Genomic DNA, 19,767 nt, shown 5'->3' on the forward strand with positions numbered 1-19,767 from the left:
TGTACTGCATGGTAAATTTTGGACCAATATGATCATTTTAACAACCATACAACTACGGATCAGTATTGGCGAGCAGTATTGTCAATAATGGGTACCTACCGGTGTTGGGTCACTGTTGGGCCGTGTTGGCTTTCTTTCATGGAAGTGTGAATCAATTTTAAATTTTTTAAATCAATCACGAATTGAGGTACTATTCTTACTAACATTATTGATTTTAATCATAATTCTGAACTTCTGATCTGGCGCTCACATGTTTCCTAGCTTTGCTAACTCTGACTTTCCGGGAAGATGATTGAGAAATATTTTGCAACCGACTCAAATTTTTGTTGGAATGTGAAAGTATATGATGATGGCTGGAGCATAGCTGTCACGGATTATTTTTAAAAATCGTGACGAGAATACCTTTGTCTCAAACAATTACAACACAGTTTTGTATCCTTACACCTCTCCATTTTTTAAAACGCAGTGCTTTAAAAAAATCTCGACAGTATGAAATATCGTATAGTATCATAAAGTACTCCTTTTTAAAATAATATTTTAATTTAGGTTTTAAAAATCTAAAAATTTAATTAGTTTAGCAGTTTTTTAATGGTGAAGAACTTTGATTTCTTACTTCTTGGACAAACATTCAGTTGGGGTCCAACAAATTTTTTTTTACCACTGATAAATAAAAATCAAGAATTCATTATTTATTTATTAATTTTTAAATGATAAAAAAGATGAGATAGCAAAGATAAACTGGTCGGAAGTTACAGGTTCCCACCAAATCTAGAGATTAAAGTTTGAATACATTGAAAAAGGATTTATACTGCTAATTAATATGACATCATGTTCTACGTCTAAAAAGAAATTGGTATGGTAAAAATGGACGTTGATTCTTTAATGGAATCTCTTTACAACCCGTTAAATATTTGCATAAAAAATGTGTAACTTGTGAAACCTGGCTTTCTATGAATAATAAAAGAATGTTTTCCTCAATAATTAGACAAGTTTGTAAGCAAATTAAATACCTCAAGGACTCAAGGATATGATAGACTACAGAGTAGAAAAACAAATAAAACTGGAAAACTATAAGTACAGTACAAAGTTATGTATTTAAAAACCAAAAGATAAAATCTACAAACATTTTAAAACATAAGCTTAGTAAACATATGTTAAGAAAAAATTAATATTAGAAAGGATAACCTCAGACAAATAATATGAAGATACAAAAACTACGCATGAAAAACCCTACACGACAAAATAGTTGTGAGAGAGTAAGCTTAAAATAGTTGAGCTTACACAGATATATTTAAAACAATAAAACATAATAAAATCATAACTTAACACCTCGATGTGACTAATCACTGAAATCTTACACTATTACTAACAGAAAACTTAAATTCATTGTTATACATATTCTAGTGTAACAAGTTTCTTCAGGTATCAGATGAAGGGCAGCATACCATTATATTAACGAGGAATGTGGTTTTTTTACTAAAACAATCGTGTGCTGCCCTCCTCCAGATACCTGGAGGACGAATGCATCTTTGACGTGTTTTGAATTAATTAATTCAGGCTCGTATATATCTTCCTCTTTACCAGTTCCTAACTGACCTTCCGAGCCCATGCCCCAGGCATAGAGTGTTCCTGAAAAAAATTGTCGAGATTAATTCGTTATCGTATATTGTAGACATTAATTTTTATTTCGCATACTATAATTAGACTTACCAGTATTTGTGACGGCAAACGACTGTGCAGTACCAGCTGCCACGTCAATGCACTTTAAGTTTTCCAGCTTGGGCACTGGCATCAGCTCCTGAGCATCCTCGCATAGGCTCCCAAGGCCTAATCTTCCGTATTCCTTACGCCCAATTGTATAAACTCGTCCTTTATCGTTCACAGCAACAGTGTGATGCTGACCTGAGCTGATTTGCATCCATCTGTGTCTGCTGAATGTGTTCGAAACCTTAGGGTGTAAGGTTCTATCACATCCTTTGAGACCTAAAATTGAATGAAAAATAAGTTATTCGAATCAGGTCAAACATTTATTTTAAAAATTTTCTTATAAAAACTAACATACCGATCTGGTTATAATTATTAAGTCCGCACACGTACAGGTCGCCATTCCCTGCTTCAGCAAACGTGGAAAAGCTTCCCGCCCAGATGTTTTTAATACTGATATTCTTTTTTATGTTAAAGTGGACTTTCTCTGGGGTGAGGAGTTGGTCCTTTCCTCGTCTTGTGTGGCGGTCCACTTTCCTAATGGAAACTCTGCCGAGCTGGCCCTGCTCAGCACATCCCAATGTAAACACTGTGCCAGTGTTATCGAGTAGCACAAGATGGTCCGAACCAGATGATATTTTCAGAAATTTTTTATTTGGAAGTATGTTAGTCGGAGTCTCTTCTTTTTTTCTCGTCACCAGCCCTAATGTTCCATGCGAATCCTACAAAGTGAAATCATGTGACAATTTATTAAAATGCTTATTACTGCTACCTGAATTATTAGTTCTTAGTTTTTTTCATTATAAATTAACAAGCTTTCTCTTACCCGAAATGCTCCCCAACAATAAACCCTCCCATCTTCAAGGAGAGCGGCACTATGGGAATCACCCGCGGTTACTTGTAAAGCCCGCGCAGGTAACTCTACAAATCCCGGGGTAGATTCTCCACATTCTGTAGTGTCTCTCCCCAATGCCCCTTCGTCGTTGCAACCAAAAGTTGCAACGCGACCATCTTTGGTGAGGATTATGTTATGCATGCCTCCTCCAGCAATGGAAATTACATCTGTTAATTGCGAGACTTCCGTGAATCTTGTTTTTTCTAGGACTTCCTCTCCTAGTCCCAGCTGGCCAGTGTCCCCTTGGCCACATGTAAGTGTCGCACCACAAGTGCTCCCTTGTCGGCGGATCTCTTTAGCTACTGGATCTAAAAAATGTGAATTATCATTATCTGGGGAGTACTAGATTTTTGTTCGTCATTAATTTCACGGGACAGATTTATGGGCTTATAATGTTTGATTAACTTGTAACTTTTTACATTAGTTCGATCTAGAAAATTGTGTGAAAAACTGCATCTACGATATTATGGCAACCACAAAAAAATCCTGCGATAAGGTTCAAAATATGCAAAAAACTAGAATTCACGTACCCTCAATCTCCAATATTTCTTGTTTTTTTTTACAAGTCCTAGCCCGTTTTACGGGTATGGCTGACTTGTCTTGCGGTACTGAAGACTTTCGTTTAAGTGTGACTTTTTTTTTCGGTGGCACTGTTGAGAAATAGATAAACAAAGGGTTATTTATTTATACTTGAATGAATAATAAAGCAATAAAAGTAGCATATGTGTATGGTAATAGGTTTAAAAAATAAATTATCTAGTGAATACAGAAGTTTACACAATTGCGAAAGACCTTTCGAAGCTATGTCATTGAGCCAGTTGAACGATGACAATAAACTTATAACATAGTTTTTTAAAGAGCAACTGTAATCTACTCGTAATTTTTTATACTGATTGTAAGCTCTTTTAAGGCACAATACTGTCTTATATCAATGTAAGTGTGAAAAATACAAAAAACAATTACAATTTTGAAGAACGTGGGAGATTATCGTTGTTGAGTTGCAAATATAGGGTGAGTATAATTTCTTACCACATAATTTGTAAATATGTTTAAGTATTTGTTTGTCTAGACTTTTCGTTTCTTCTCATGTGTACAATAAAATTCGTTGTATGAATCGTAAAATAAAATTCCTTGTTAGAAAATCTGAATGAAAATTTAATATTCATGGCTCACCACATGCATTTTTTTTTTTCCCTCAAATAGATTGTAATCTCAACAATTTTGAAAAATTCTTGTTTTAAGTTATGTTAATTATTTTCAATCCGAGTGAAAATTACGGGATTAAATCAAGTAGAATTACACCTATGTGCTTGAATTTCTTGATAATTTCTTAGGCAAACGGTATTGCAAATATCCGAGTTTTTCGTATATCGTTTTTTTTTATTGTTCTGTAGAGTTATGCTTAAAGTTTATTTTATCTAAGAAAACCTTAAAAAGTAGAATAAATAGTTCCAACAGAACGTCATATAATTTAACAATTTTAAGGCACACAGGAATTATTTGAAAATTTGAAGCAAGTTGAGTACAAAGATTTGTAAAATTCCGTGTTATTTAATCAGTCACTAACAATTTATCTTGTGAATGGTACTATTTTTATTTTTATTCAACTAGCCAAAGTGATCACAGCATATGTAGGATAAAGAACTTAAGTGTAATATGTTGTAACAGGCACACTGATATGTAAGTATTGTATTACAATTGAAATCAGGTATTTACACCCAATAAGGTATTTTCACTACGTCATTTAAGATATCATGTATTATGTATATTATAAGTCATAGTGCACAAAAACTTTTGATTAGATATTGATAAAACCAATAAAACGTAAACTAGTCTTGGGTCTGGGTAGAATCCCGTGTGCGACAGGGTAATAGAGCACACAATAAGGTGAGTTTTTTTGTAATTTTTGGCTAGTACATTTGATATGTGTATGTTTAAATAGAAAAATCTAGGTTATTTCTTAACCTCCGAACGTGGTGCGTATACTATTTTTCTGTCTACCCTCACCAAAAGAGCTGATTACCTGTTTTGAAGCAGGTCAGGCATGAAGCACTTTCGGCGGGGGTGTGCAGAAAATATTTTTAAATTTCTTTGTGTTTTGATCGAAAGTATAACAGAAATTTTTATCAATAAAATTATATACCGGGTGTAGAATACGATAGTGCTGATTATTAATAAAAACTATGATTTGTAATTGATCTTTAAAAATATGGAGTCCTTTCACAATCCATACAGTTTTATAAGAAGCCGTATATAGGATGGCCCTACCGTCTGGAAACGTTAGAAAAAGTACGCTGTGGACATTTCTCTTTTACTTTTTTAGGATGTGGTTGTTCAGTGCCAATCCCTACATTTGTGCAGCGTGAGGTAGAGCCTGAGCACAGAATAAACAGAGCATATCAAATTTATTTAAGTTTTTGTTTTTATTTTAAACGTCAACATTGGTTGAACTTTTCTATCTTAATTTTATGCTACAGCAGATATGTCATTTCTACGTAGTATCGATAACAGCTACCAGCAACCATCACCGTGTTGTGTATGTACCTACTACTACATCTAATAAATTTTCGATTGTCTGCAAATGGCTAGACAATGTACACGAAATCTTGACAATTAATGATCTAAATTATACTACTTTTCACTTTTTGACTAATTTTCTTTAGGATTTTTTGGTATCCAGACATTTGTTACAATATGCAAGGTATTCTTCATGTACAACTTGATGAATAATGTATTATTTACTTTAAGACTATAGCTTATTTTCAGTAGATATTGTCACTTTTACGCTTTGAAATAATTAGTTCAAGAACAATAAAAATTGTAAGCCATAATGTTAAATAGAAATATCTTCTGAAGTACCTTGACTTTTCCTTAAGATAAAATAAGTAAATCTTCCATAAGAGATGGTTAGGGATTAAAATAAATTTGATATGTGTTCTCACATAAAAGCAGGAGACAGTAAAATGACGAAAACCATTGTTACATAACGAAGAAAGAAATGCTAAACTGAATATTGTTTTTTAGAGTTCGCTTTTTTGCTTACAAGTTATATAACTGTACCCTACATTTACACTAATCGGAGTGCTCAATCGGGCAAAACGATGGCAGCTGTTTACGAAAAAAGATGTTTCAGTAGATTTCAGTGAATTAAAGAAAAATGAGTTTAAATTAGAAGACAAAGACCCGATAGTACACCACTATTTCAAAAATATTGGTATAGTAAGGAAGTCATTTCTGGACGTTACATTAAAAGACGTAGAAAAAAAAAAATAATAACTGTTATCAACAAACAAACAAACAAAAAGTACTTCATATGGGTCAAGCTCTTACTTATTTACTCAAATTGTTCCTAAAGTAATTGAAATTTGAAAAATCAATCACATTCAATAGAAAGAAAAAGTTTTATTAGTAAATGATTGATTAAAACATGTGACATTGAAAAATATTTATAAAATAGAAAAAACCAAAAACTCTGTTATCAGATGTCTGGTCAATTAACGACTGTTATTACAGTGTCTTCTTCATTTTTTTAATAGACTTAACGTTTTTTGTAAACATTTTTACAGATGTAAATAACTCATACAAAGTATCTATTTTTTACGAGTAAGATTTCACATTTTCAATAGAATCCTAATACTAATGATTAATATGTTTAACGTACATATTCAAATGACTGGAAACTATTTATTATTAATGCATAATACTCATTCCAAGTCTTATACATTTAAAAATTATTACTTTAAATTTAGTAAAAGGGAATAATTTTAATCTGTGAAACTTAATTATCAAGTAAGACGTAGAAACATTTAGAAACTTTTTTTTAAATCTTACATTAACATCGTAAAATTGACGTATTGCAGATTCCAAATAGTTTATGTATGTATGAAACTTGCAGTAATCACACTTAAATTCTAGATAAATCACCTCACAAAATTTCAAAACATTTTGCCAGACAATTTTTTCGAATCGAATCACAAAAAATTTTATCGTGGTCTCTATACGAGACTATTCATTCTTGATTATGTTTAATGGAATATCTTCCAAGTAATAATTTAATTAACATTACAAAACTAGGTACTAAAAAACTATTCTACTATGATCATAAGAGCAGGGAGAGAAAATGTAAAAGAAATATAATCAATGTTGTATGTGAACGTACGTATACGTAAATATCCTTTCAAAAATATAAAGTTGTGGTGTATAATATACCTTATTACTTTTGTACAAGAATATTTCCGTTTTTATAGATGTTATAAAATAGTACGCCGTGTTTACATAAAATTAATGTGTTTATTGATTAGGAAAAAATTAAAAACTATAACAACTTTTCATACTCAAGTTCATAAAAAAGTATCGCTTGTAGTTGGAATCAATTGTTCATTTAAAATGACGTTTAAAAATAAAAAAAAAATTAGTTTAGAATTTTTTTCAACAACATTTAAAATAAATTATATCTACAGTCTAATCATAGAATTCCGTCTTAACACACCAGGCTTGTAAAGCACATAATTTAATAAGTATAGTACGCTCTATTATAGTAACATACTATATTATGTTTCTGAAACATTGGATTTTTGAAAAATCTTTGTTTTAACCCGAACCTGAATTGACTACTTTTCGAAGCCAAATCTGAGTTAACTGCTTTTTCAACTCGGATTTTAAGTTGGCTTCTTCTTCATCAACTAGGAATTGTTTATAAAAAATACAGGTGACTTGAACTGTAGCAACTTCATCACCCAATATTTTTAAGTGAGATAGTTGTATGTCACGTAACCAGGTAATGCCGGTGTGATAAGCGATCTTTAAAATAATATTGGTATTTTTTGTATAAAGAGCTGGTCTTAAGTTTATTTTATTAATGCCATGATGTTTAAAAAATTTGAAAAATTGGCAGAGTTAAGTTTTTAAAAACAAGAAAGAAAATCGATGGGCGAAGTCTTCTTAGTATACGGTTACATGTATTGTGACCATCGGTCGTATAACTACATAAAAATAGACTCATTTTTGTTTGTTTGTTACAATGTAAGTTTAAAATAGGTGCTCATAAATATCAAGCGCACTCGCGCATTAAGTAGGTAATTTTCTGGGAGCTTGCTACGCAGCACATCCCGTACCGTCGCCCGCGCCGCAGTCACCAAGCCTAACGCTAGCACTACATGGGAGAATCACAATATGTGACTTGAAGCGACTACCTGTCTCTTTCTCTGGGACATCAGTATCATAAACAAGGACAGCGAAGATTCATATGCCGCCCTAAAACCGAGGTTTTATGTTGCAGCTAGAAGAGAGACCTGGCACTCTAACTTTGACTCCCTTGCTTAGAAGGCTACGAGGCCTCTCTTTCCAATTAAAGAATCAAATGATAATGCTGTCAAAAATTGAGAATAATTCTAATGAAGGACTAAATAATCATAATCAAGTAAACCTTTCACAAAATTCGGATTGTAAGATTGCAAAAGTTCTAAGAAATTTAGCATTGAAATACAATTCTCCACCCACTCAGATAGACTTTTATTAAGCGAATTAAATAGCTTTTACCTTTACTACCTCTTTCGCATAAGACCTTGCTTAAGAAAAAAGAAGCAAAGCAAAATAAAAATTTTCAAATTTAATATGTCAAACAAAAATGATATGTCACAAATGGCATACTATGGAATGACAAATCAACTAAAAAAAATCATCAAACCTCAGTTACATCTGAACAAAGTGGTAAAAATACAATTTAATATGGATGGATTGCCGTTATTCAAATCCAGTTCAAAAGAATTCTGACCTATTGTGTGCAGAGTATCCATTTCCTATAGCTGTACAATAAAATTTCGGAAAACCTAAGTCAATTGGATCACATTTTTTAAAATTCACGGAAATATTATGCGATGAACTTACTAACTGAAATGAGATAAATAAAGCATTTTTAAGTTGTCATCATGTGTTTTGTCTGTTACCGTCCGGCTAGATCTTTAATTAAATGTATTAAAAACCATTGTGATTGTTCGAGTTACGAGCACTGCATTGAAAGAGGTATTTACTATAAAAAAAAAGTTATAATTCCTTATTTAGAAAAACCCCTTAGGACAGATAAATAATTTCATGACAATCAGGACCGTTAAAATTATATAGGTATTTCTCCATTGAAAACAATTTCTCAAGTCGACATGATTTACCATTTTGTCTTGGACTTCATGTATCTCTGTCGTATTGGAGTCACGAAAAAATTATTAGAAACTTGGGACTCGAGAAAAAAACAAACTAGATCGTAAAATAATATTAAGATTATCTGGCCACTTTTGTAATATTGGTAGCCCCAGGTACCTCGCGAATTCCAGAGAGCTACGTGTTCTTTAGGTGAACGAGGAACGTGGAATGCGTGTGAATTCAGATTTTCTTTTTATGTATTGTGGGTCGGTTGTGTTAAAAGATCTCTTACCAATCGAGCTTTATAAAACTTTTTTATTATTACTTGTTTCAACTAGAATCTTCAACTGTCACGAATTGTATGACAAATACTTGAATCACGTAAGAATATATTCAAAAATTTTTGTTAAACCCATCGCTAAAATTTTTGGGCAAGAAGTTATAACTTCTAACATGTGCAGTTTGATGCTACTATAGCTGACGATGTCGAATACATAAATTGCCCGTTATCGGACATTTTAGCGTTTTGCTTCGAAAATAAATTAGAAAAATTTAAAAATGACATAAATAGTGCAAATAGACCATGGGCACAAGTGAGTATTAGTTTATAGCAGCATTTACAAAATATTTTTATAGACTCAAAAGCTTTTTAAATATTGCAGCACAAAAAATTCACCGATAACATAATAATCGAGCAGCTTAACTGTTTAATTTTTTTTTTATCACAAACAAGCCACTAGTTAACGTTGGATTTACAAAAAAAAAACAAATTATTTAAATCAAAAAAATTTACTCTACAAATAAACTAAAGAGTAATGATATATACCTGTCTGGCAAAACGTTTATGATAAAAGGCAGTGCTTTTTATTGTCCAGATTGTCCAACAAAATCTTCTATACTGAACATTTTTGAAGTGAAAGAGTCTGATGTGAATATTAATGATTTAAGTAATGATGAAGAGAACATAAATGTGAAAAAAAATTCCAAAAATATTATTTGTAAATTAAGATGTTTGATTAAAAAAATTCGTCGGAATAAAACCTTGAATATGCAATTAAAAAATTCATGCAGAGATTTAAACATAAAATACGTTAAACCGACTTTAGATGTTAGAGCTATACATGGAATAGCACAAGCGATCTCATTGACACTGCGCTACACCTAAAATTAGCTATAAATATGATTCTTATGAATGTTTTAGAATTTCAAGAGTATCACTTAAGCAATTCTGATTGGGATTTCTTACAGGACTTAGTATCTTATTTATAATACTTTCAGCAGGCAACTGCGATAATTTCCAATCTGGTTTGGATAAGTTAGCTAAGCATTATCGCAAATGTAACTGGATGTATATTGTTTGTTTAATTTTGGAAACGTGTCATAAGTATAAGGGTTTCGATGAAACTGCGTGGAGTAAAAAGTTAAAAAAAGTAGCTTTACAAAAATCTGAAACCATTTACAAAAAAGACTATTATAATGTGTATACGAAAAATTTTATTCAAAATTATACTGCAACAAACGAACCGAAAAATAACTACTTAGATTTAAGGTCAGTGTACTCTGTTAAAATAGACAACAGTGAAATTAGAAAATCGAAATTAATAACTACTGTGACAGGCTCAGGGTTCCCGCGAAAAATCCTATGTTACAATAGTTAAAAGAAGTGAAACAAGAGTGAATTCCTATTTTATCAAAGATGGCCAGAGATTTTCTTGCCATCATGCCAAGTTCAGTTCCAGTTGAGCGGCTGTTTTATGCAGCCTCTGATCTTGTCACAGTAAAACGATGTTCTTTAAGCTATGTTTCTATTCGAGTCATACGGTGTATCTCCTGGATAAAAAGCGAATTTAAACAAAAAATTAGCAAAGTACCGTTGTAGAAAACTAACAACAAAACTAAAATTTCTTCAATATAAAAATATATTTTGTCGTTACTTTAAAAATTTCAATAAATTATTAGGTGTAATAATATTTAATTTGATATCACAATTAATCCAGTCATCTAAATATAAGATGTTACTACATTCATAAGAATCGATGTTTCAATATATATGTCAGATCTAAAATATTTATGAAAATATATATATCTTTAAATTTATGTTAGAACTACATTCTTTATTTATTTGTTTACCGATACCTTTTATTTATCTTACTGTAGCGTACTTTTTTCATCTATCATAATTTTAATTTATAAAATATTAAAACTATGGATATTTAAAGACAAGATCAAGATTTTTTGAACAAGAACTTTTACAAGAAAAGACAATATCAAGATCACATGCACAAGAAAAACTCGAGAACAAGGCAAGACTTGATTTGTGAGTATTTGTCGATAACGATAATGAAATGCTAAAAATATCGTATTGTCTTGTCTTATGGCAGCCCTAAAAATTAAAAATGATAGATTAATTAGTTTACGAGCTGCCAAATGATCAAAAAGATTTTGTCATACCGTTTCTCCATTTAAATTCAGTAGAAATTTAGTGTATTTTTCATCATTGTAAGAAATGTGTATAAAACAAAGTTACTTTGTAAGTCATGTATATATATTTACCAAAAATTTGACCACCCACACGTTTTTTATGCAAGAAAAGTAAATACAAAAATTTTTTTTATAATTGAGTTATATTTTCCAATATAATTATTTAGAATTCATCTTTATATTGCATATTGTACGTCAAATAGTATAATTCATACTTGTTCAGTCATTTCTAATGATTGCATCTGATAAAAAAAGCCATGTTCTACTGTCAGTCAAGAAATTATGCCCAAGTATTGTAAACAGTCAGATGTCATGTAATTTTGAACATTAGAAACATTACACGAGAAACATATTTATTGTGCAGTAATTTAGACGATCATTTATTTATTGAATAACTTAAAGACGTGTGTAACATTTGCAAAGACACGTTTGTCATGACAACATGATACAAAACTTAACCACTGTCATACCAAGAAAAAGTTACGATTTTTTGGTTATTTTTTTTCTTTGATGAACCTAACTAAATTAAGGTGGCTTGGGCGATTTATCAGGTTGATCAAAACCTCCGAAATTCTGAAATTATATCAATAAAGTATACCAAATTCATTTGCGATAAGAAAATACTGGGGTTAACAACTTAATTTTTTCGCAAATCACTTCTAAAAATTCACCAATTTAACATCTACTTTTATGGACAGTGGTCACAAAATCAACTATATCTGCGAAAATCTTTGATTAATCTCAAAAATTAAAAATGGTTCTTGTGTATTTTTTTACAAAGAATCTATTGAATTCTTTAAAATATAGGGTCATGGACTTAACTTAAAAAAAAATCAGAAGAAAAGTATTAAATATTAATCTAGCTTGATTTGCAACTTCTCCAAATTTACACAATTATGATTTCACGGTACTGTTACGTAGAATAAAGGAGCTGGTAAGGAGGTGCGTCACGAAAAGAACTCAACTCGTTGGTCAATTATTTATTAGCTTCTTGAAGGCAGAGGCGTGTGTGTTTCGCGCGGTGTTTTCTACTTATCGTTCGGTCTCTTGCCTAAAAGACGCTCGAGTGCCCCGATTCGTGTCTCGCAGGGCCTTATATAAGCTCGTTCCCCGTATTGGTATCCTTTACTAGCGTTGGCTTGTTGTTACTAGGGTGAATCAGTCTGATATGCCCAGCATATGGTACGTGACAGTACTTTTCTGGGAATTTCTTGATCTTGTACTTTGGTTTTAAAATTTTTTAAATTTTATCTTCTAAAGTAAAAGGACTTTAAAGAAAGTATTAAGATAAAACTGTAGGATTAAAGTTTGTGAGCAAATCAAAAACTTTGTTGCGACTACTACAGCAAAATAAACTCCACTATATGCGATAAATGATTAGTCACAGTTGTTCTGATACTAATAAAACTAAAAAGTTGATTTGAAATGTGGAAGTACTAAATACTCGTTCTGAAAAATTGTTGTCCTCGTTTCTTTGTAAAACCTCATAGAATAGAATCAAACGATCATAATGTACTGTACGGGTAAGTCCAGAATCATGCGATACAATCTTACAAACGTTAGTTACGTACATATCGTCGGTTGTGTACATAAGCCACATAAACGGGCTTTTTGTAGGACATTTTACATTTTTCTAACGTAATGCCATTTAACATTTCATAATTTAATGTAAACGATATTTATTCACACGTTAATGAAATATAGTTAAGCCTTTATATGATAAAAATTAATATGAAAAGTATTTTTCATGCTGTGTGCAACACAAATATCGTGAATAAGATTTTTTCTTACATGGGTGGTGTGAATATTGAGTATATAAAGTTTTTTTTTTTTTTTATATTATAGTGCTCTACGTCCGGCTCCTTCAATAAGGGCACTACTATGGGCACTTAGCACTTTGGAGAAGGAAGGGAAGAGGGATGGGAGTCCTGCCATTACTGGGAGGGGGGTAGGGGGAAATTAGGCAATTATGCTGCGAGGAGGTCGCCTAAACCCTCCTCAAGGAGCATTGCGTGGTGAAAAAGCACATATGAAAAATCACAGAGGTACTTGCCCGATAAGTCGCACTGGCCGGGAATCGAACCACGGTCTCCCGCGTGTCAATCCACGACCTAGCCGACTGAGCCACCGCGCGCTCAGTATACATAGTTAATTCTGCCCTTGGGTAAAACGTACTGCTCAACCGTATAAAACTAAGAAGTAAACATGTAGAGTAAATTTGCCCTGCGTATTGTATAAATTGTCTTCTGAGTATTAGATCCCCTTATAAATTCTTTTAACTTTCATATTTAACTCTAAACTTGTGTAAAATAGTAAATAATAAATAATAAAATAATAAATTTTTTGCTTACCACCACTGATACCATTATTATTTAATTCACTTTCAAAATTTCCACGTTTCTTTTAATTTTTTTTTTTTAATTTGGAGAAACTTTTTATTTCTTTTTCTGTTGGAAGAACTCATTTATTCTCATTTTCTCTTATTCTGAACTTAATTTAGAAAAAGTCCTATAAATTATTAAAGTATTTTGTTTTTTTAATTTCTTTAATATTTTGATTAAGTGCTTATAAAATTTGTTTTATAAATTATTATAGTTGAAAATTCAAATTTATAGGTACAGATTTAATACTTAATTATCGTTAAAACGCATACAGATATTAGATATTTATCAACAGCAAAAGGGCTATAAACATCAAACAATCGTCTTAGGCCCTTAGGATTAGGTGCGTAATTGCGCAAGTCAAACGCGCAGTTTTACCGAGACGTAAGCCAAAAACACCTCCGGAGCCACATTTATTCTAAGTCATCCTAGCGCTGCACACAAAAACTGTTCTAGTAGGTTAAGGAAGCTCAGGAGTATTATTCAAAGGGGTGAGGAAGAAGAGCACCCTGCCAGCGCAGCTTGGCCCCCTTTACCAAGTACTCCCTTTTGCATCCAGTATACTCAATGTTTTACGTATGTTTGATGTTTGCACTACCAATCTGTGGGAGTGCCTTGTAATTTTCTTAAAGCAAATAGTGTAACCATTCATGAATTGTCTATTTTTAGTATAAAAAAAATTTTTAACTTAGTATTAGGGTGACCTGATTTGGTCAAATAGTGTTTGTGTGGAAGGATGTGTGAGCGTCATCGAGTTTTTTTATTAATTCAAGTAATTTTGATCTAAATTAGTTGCAATCTTATTCGTTACTTCGATTTGAATGCCTAAGCTAATGGTTTAGGTTTAGGTTTAGATCAGTTTCATTAAAAGAAAACTTTTAAATAATTTTTAGTGCAGAGCTCCGAGACAAAAAAAACAGTCTTTTGGCGATAACTTTTTTCACATTCATTTTACACGTTTGCGTTCAAACATGAAGATGTAGATTTCGTTGTAATACAACTTTTTTGTATCATGCACTTTGCTGAAAATTGCAGTGTGGATACTTTATACAATAAAATATACATCAAAACAACGAAAATAACGTTTTCGCCCTCTTACAGAATAAATTCAAATTCTACAACAAAATGTCAAGTACAAAAGTTGTAGGACTCATGAAAATAAATCTTTTTTCTGCAGTAAGTGTTTTCCTAAGTGCCGTATTAACGAGTGAATTGATGGACATCGTTTTAAAATAGTCAAAAAACCATTTTACACCATGTAACTTTCCAACAGCACATTTTTAGATCAAGTATCTAACATGAAAATTGTAGATCTTCTTGAAATACAATTTTTTGTTCTGAACAATTTCACTTATAATATTGTTATTAAGATACTTAATATCAAAAAACTTTTAAAATGGCTGTAAAAGCAATTTTTAGTTTGAATTTAAAGTTAGTATTTTGATACTAATACTCAGTTGGATATGATAATAAAGTAATACTCAATAGGATTTTGTTATTAAAATGAATTTTTTTGCTTTGGTACCTTTAGGATTCGTCATGCTTTACATGCAAGACACAGTGTTTTGCATAAATATAGCCACTTGTTTTTTATTTATCCTAAACGCTGTAGATCTCCTCGTTAGTAGGTATGGTGTAATGTTACCGTGACATCTGACAATAAGGAAAACAGTGTCCGGCTCTACGGTGTTAACGTACCGTGCCGTCGGACAGTTAGAATTAACAATACCTTGAATTATTTTTCCTCGAGTAAACAAATTCATATCACATAAACAAACGATTTAATATGGTAAACCGTAGTCACAGTAAGTGACACTATGACAACCACAAGAACAAAGACAAAACTAGCATGGAACAAAAAATCGTAAAGTTCAATTTAATTTCAAGAAAAACTGTTGCTAATGACGAAACAAATAACTTATTCTCTGTTGACGATTATGTTTTTTATAGTGTAAAGGTTACGCTAGGAACAGTATATATTATTTTTTGAACCTCCTTAGCAAGACATATCACGTCAGAGATTAAAAGTAATTGGGTTAATTCAATGGAATCAATATGGTTAAGTTAACTCGTCCATAGTAAAAAATCAACAATTACACGATGTGTATGAAAAAAAAAAACTAATTAAGATGGAGAAAAATAATCAGAGAAAAAATAACTGTCCTATTAACTAAATAAGATGGAAATAAATAATGGATTATTGCGTAATCTAGCATGATACGGAGTAACGCTGTACTTAATTTCATTGCAACAACAAAATAGAAAGTCGTACAGTGTTTTAAGTGTCATCATTGAAAAGTATAACATTTCGACCTCACTATGGTAAAGTTCCACGTCTAAATGTCAGTATAAAAAGCCACAGTGATTTTTTTTGTAAACCGTAACTTTATTTGTATTGTTTGTAGGGCACTTTCTTATTAAATTTGCGGAGAAGTTCTAGCTATGCAATACAATTTTAATCAATACTCAAATATTTAAATAAATTATTTCGTTATTAATAAAGCCTAAAACCGTATTCATAGTGAAATAAACGGTTATTTTTAAAAAAACATAATTTTTTCTGATTATCAAAATATATGATCATTTGACTGTGTAAATTTAATGACAGTCATTGGAGATCGCCTAAAAAACTTGTATAAACAATCCAACTTTTTGCCTTTTTTTAATTGCAGATTAAATTGTTTATGAAGTATTGGGCGGATGGGTTTGATTTTTGAAATGCTATTTTTATATGTTTAGAGTAACATTTGTAAAGTTTGGTCATCCTAACTAACTTGCGACAGTAAATATTTAATAAAAAAAATTTCGCAGAATTTCGTGTTATTATTTAATTTGCAACTTATTTTATGGTTGTAGCGTATCCTTTATTTTTTAAAATTTAGAGATCTAAGTAGGCTACAACTTTTAGATAAAACGTTTTTTTGTACGACCCATAATTTTTTGAATGTTTAATGAAAAGTAAAGAAAGTCCGATTTCAGGCTCTGAATTGTTCATAACTAATTTGACTTCCAGCTCTTTTGTTTCAAATAATATATATTACTTAAAACACTATTACGATGAGATGAAAAAAAGAAAAACGTTAGGACTTTTCGATCTGAATGAACCTCCTAACATTTAATTGTACTGGTCTATGAAGTTGTGAAATGATGCCACTATTTAAATTATTACTAATTTAATCTGAAAATTATTTTAGGACAAAGGTATTTTGTATGCTATATTTTTGATAAAGTAGGCAATTACAAAAGAATAGCTTCATGCATTAGTAATTTTTAAATTGCTGTATTTCTTAGGAAGTAATTATTAGTCCCATCTTAAAGATCGAATGCCACATAACTGAAACATTGTTATTCGTTCTGTAATTGGACGACAATTATGAAGAGCTGGGGAATTTGAAAACGAGTTTAAAAAAATATAGTTTCAAAAGCTAATATTTGAAATAATTAAAATTTTTTTCATCATACTGCGCTGAAAGTAGGAACTTTTGTCCCACTTCGCGGAACGAAAATCCCGTCTCTCGGCGCAGGATTGATGAAAAATCGTATACTTACAACCCACCCACGGGAGGAAACAAAGAATTCCTTAGATCGCATGATTATCGCCCTCGGCTTCGTCTCGGGCGTCAATTGCCTGCAATCTGAGACATTCTTTGTTTTTACTCCCTAGGTGAGTAATATACTAATAATGTAAGATAACTAATTAATTAATAACTATGGATTTACATACAGCATATGGTTATTGGAAAGAATTATTTTAAGTATCGATTTTGTTGAATCAGAGTAATAATTAACTTAAAAAATTAGTTAGCGTTGTTAAAATTATCTGGAGCTGGGTACTATTTGATTTGTTCGCACTCTTAAATTCAACTGTCATTTTTGGAATTACTATATTACTTTATAAAGTTAAGATCCTTAAGTGTTTAGTATGGTATCTAAAATTAGGAAATTGTTGATACAATCATCAGTTTGAAGAAAGAATCAGAATAATAGATAGAAAAAAATAATTCTTTTTAATTTTGACATGAAACAAAATGCAGAAAAGTTACTTTGTTCGGTTGTACGTTAAAATTAAGTAAAAGAAAAATAAAGGGCGCAAGTGCTTCTGACATAACTTTGAACGATTTCTAAAAATATATCTAGCATACATTAAAGAACTGTAAACATCACGAAGTAGCTGGTAGTATAATATTAATGCGTGGAAAATGTACTGGTGTAAGTTACTTTTGTAGAATAATTATAGTAGGTACACCATTGCTCTATACTGCAGACTTTGACTACATCCAGTACTTTTTAATATGAATAGTATATCACTTATGAAAATAAATATGAAGAAATGCTATTTTCCTAAAAGTATAAGTGACATAATTACTTTTAATTAATATTTTGGGAAAAGCGATATCATGTTGTCTCGTTATCTGTTTCAACTGACGATTAATTCATACTTAACTAAACAAAGCATTGCTAAGTGCAGTCTCGAAAACACATCAATTTTGAAAAACAGATTAGTAAAATTAAAAAAAAATCTTATCCTTGCACAAGTTTCACAAGTATAATATTCTGTTTTCAGACGTTGGTAATTTAAAAAAATCATCTTTTAATTAAAGGTTTTTTTTGAAACACTCATTACGAATGTGCTAAATTTTTATTTTGTGTTGAGCAACAACGTGACGATGTGTGCTTTTACATTCTCCCTTACAGCAATCTTCTTGAAACATTGTAAAAAATCTCAATTCTTTCGAAATAATTTTTTAAAAACTCTCATATCAAACTGACTTACTACTGTACTACGTTCTCTAGGAGCTTTTAAAATAAATCACAGTTAGCGAAGTTCACTAACATAGTATTCACCAACAGCTTATCTATATATTTGAATCCCATATTTGATAGAAATAATACTAAAGCTAAAGGCACTTTTTAATGCAACTTACTCTAGAAAATTATGATCCATAAGACACAGACACATACTGACTCATAGTTTCGCTGGTATTACGTAATTTTTGTGTATAACAAAGCTTTTTCTATGAAAAAGCAAAATGAAATGGTAGTTTTTGTACCTGGTGGCACATATCGCCAGCCCTGGGGGACTTCTTGTGATTGCTTTTATTGGATGCTCACCAGGTGCAAAAGCCTATTTTTTCTATTGAGGGCGCACTTAACGTCCGAATGTTAAAGAAAAAAAAACCCCTAAGGTACTAAAAGGTATTTATTTGTACAGTGACTTGATAACAGTAACTTGATAATTTATTCAAGTGTGAATCTTCTAACACTGATATAAATTTTGTTTTTAAATTATTCAATTTTAGACACTAACAAATTATTAAATATTTAGAAGCATATTCTTCAGATACCAACCAATGATAAAACATTTAGAAATTTTGGACTATTGAAAATACGCAAAAGACTTTTGTTCAATAAAGTTAGAACATCAACTTAATTAAATATTATAATAACCTGTACTTACCATCAGTCTGCATAAAAACTCGTTTTACGGCTCTGGTTTTATCCTGCAATTCGACATTAGCGGGCCGTTTTCTTCCAACTTTTTTTTCCGGCTGCACTGTAAATCAAAACAAAAAATACAGGATCATTTAATAATAATTAAGTTTATAAAGGAAAGAAAAAAGGCATATATGCATTACTAATAGTTAATAAAATAAAAAAACTGGTTTACACTTACTCTTCAAAGATGCCTTTTGAAGTTTCAAAGTTGAGCTGCGAATACACTTCTAAGTAGTTCAAATAAATTTTAGTTGCTCTGAGCGAGGCAGTACTAACACTGAAGTCCAAAGCTGGTCTCTTGCCACAGTAATGCCACGTGGGGTGGAGTCAAGTTAAAATTTGTCGTGAGTGTGAGAAAAATAACACGACATCACTGTCTCAATTCACCACGTCATTGTTCGTTGTTAATAGGTGATTGGTCGCCTAGAAGCAGCCAAATGAAATTTCATCACCTGACTACAGCAAACAAATTGGTGGCTTTGTCAGGTGAGTGATGTAGTTACTAAAAAATTTCTGTTTGGGGAAAAGCGATATCATGTTATTTGTTTCAACTGATGATTATTTAACACTTAACTAGACAAAGCATTGCTGAATGCAGCCTCGAAAACACGATACGACTATAGCTTTAGTATATATGGCTGTAGACTTTCACAAGCTTCTAAATGAATTTGTTAT

At 31.3% G+C, this 19,767-nt stretch overlaps 2 protein-coding genes across 2 annotated transcripts in view; both read right to left on the bottom strand.

Moving 5' to 3' along the window:
- LOC149373689 (homeodomain-interacting protein kinase 2-like) overlaps positions 1-19,767 on the bottom strand; it is a 36,135-nt gene that overhangs the window by 9,209 nt on the left and 7,159 nt on the right. The window lies entirely within an intron of this gene.
- Positions 1,398-19,489, bottom strand: LOC149373690 (regulator of chromosome condensation-like). The gene is made up of 7 exons (XM_089595957.1): positions 19,271-19,489; positions 19,055-19,150; positions 3,130-3,249; positions 2,531-2,907; positions 2,063-2,426; positions 1,711-1,983; positions 1,398-1,629 (listed from the first exon to the last, which is right to left on the bottom strand). Coding segments are annotated over exons 1-7 (1,413 nt in total). The 5' UTR covers positions 19,272-19,489; the 3' UTR covers positions 1,398-1,447.

The sequence above is a fragment of the Copidosoma floridanum genome, unplaced genomic scaffold, assembly GCF_036245765.1.
Source record: "Copidosoma floridanum isolate Cflo_tuat_1 unplaced genomic scaffold, Cflo_Japanese_pri ptg000029l, whole genome shotgun sequence".
NCBI lineage: Eukaryota > Metazoa > Arthropoda > Insecta > Hymenoptera > Encyrtidae > Copidosoma > Copidosoma floridanum.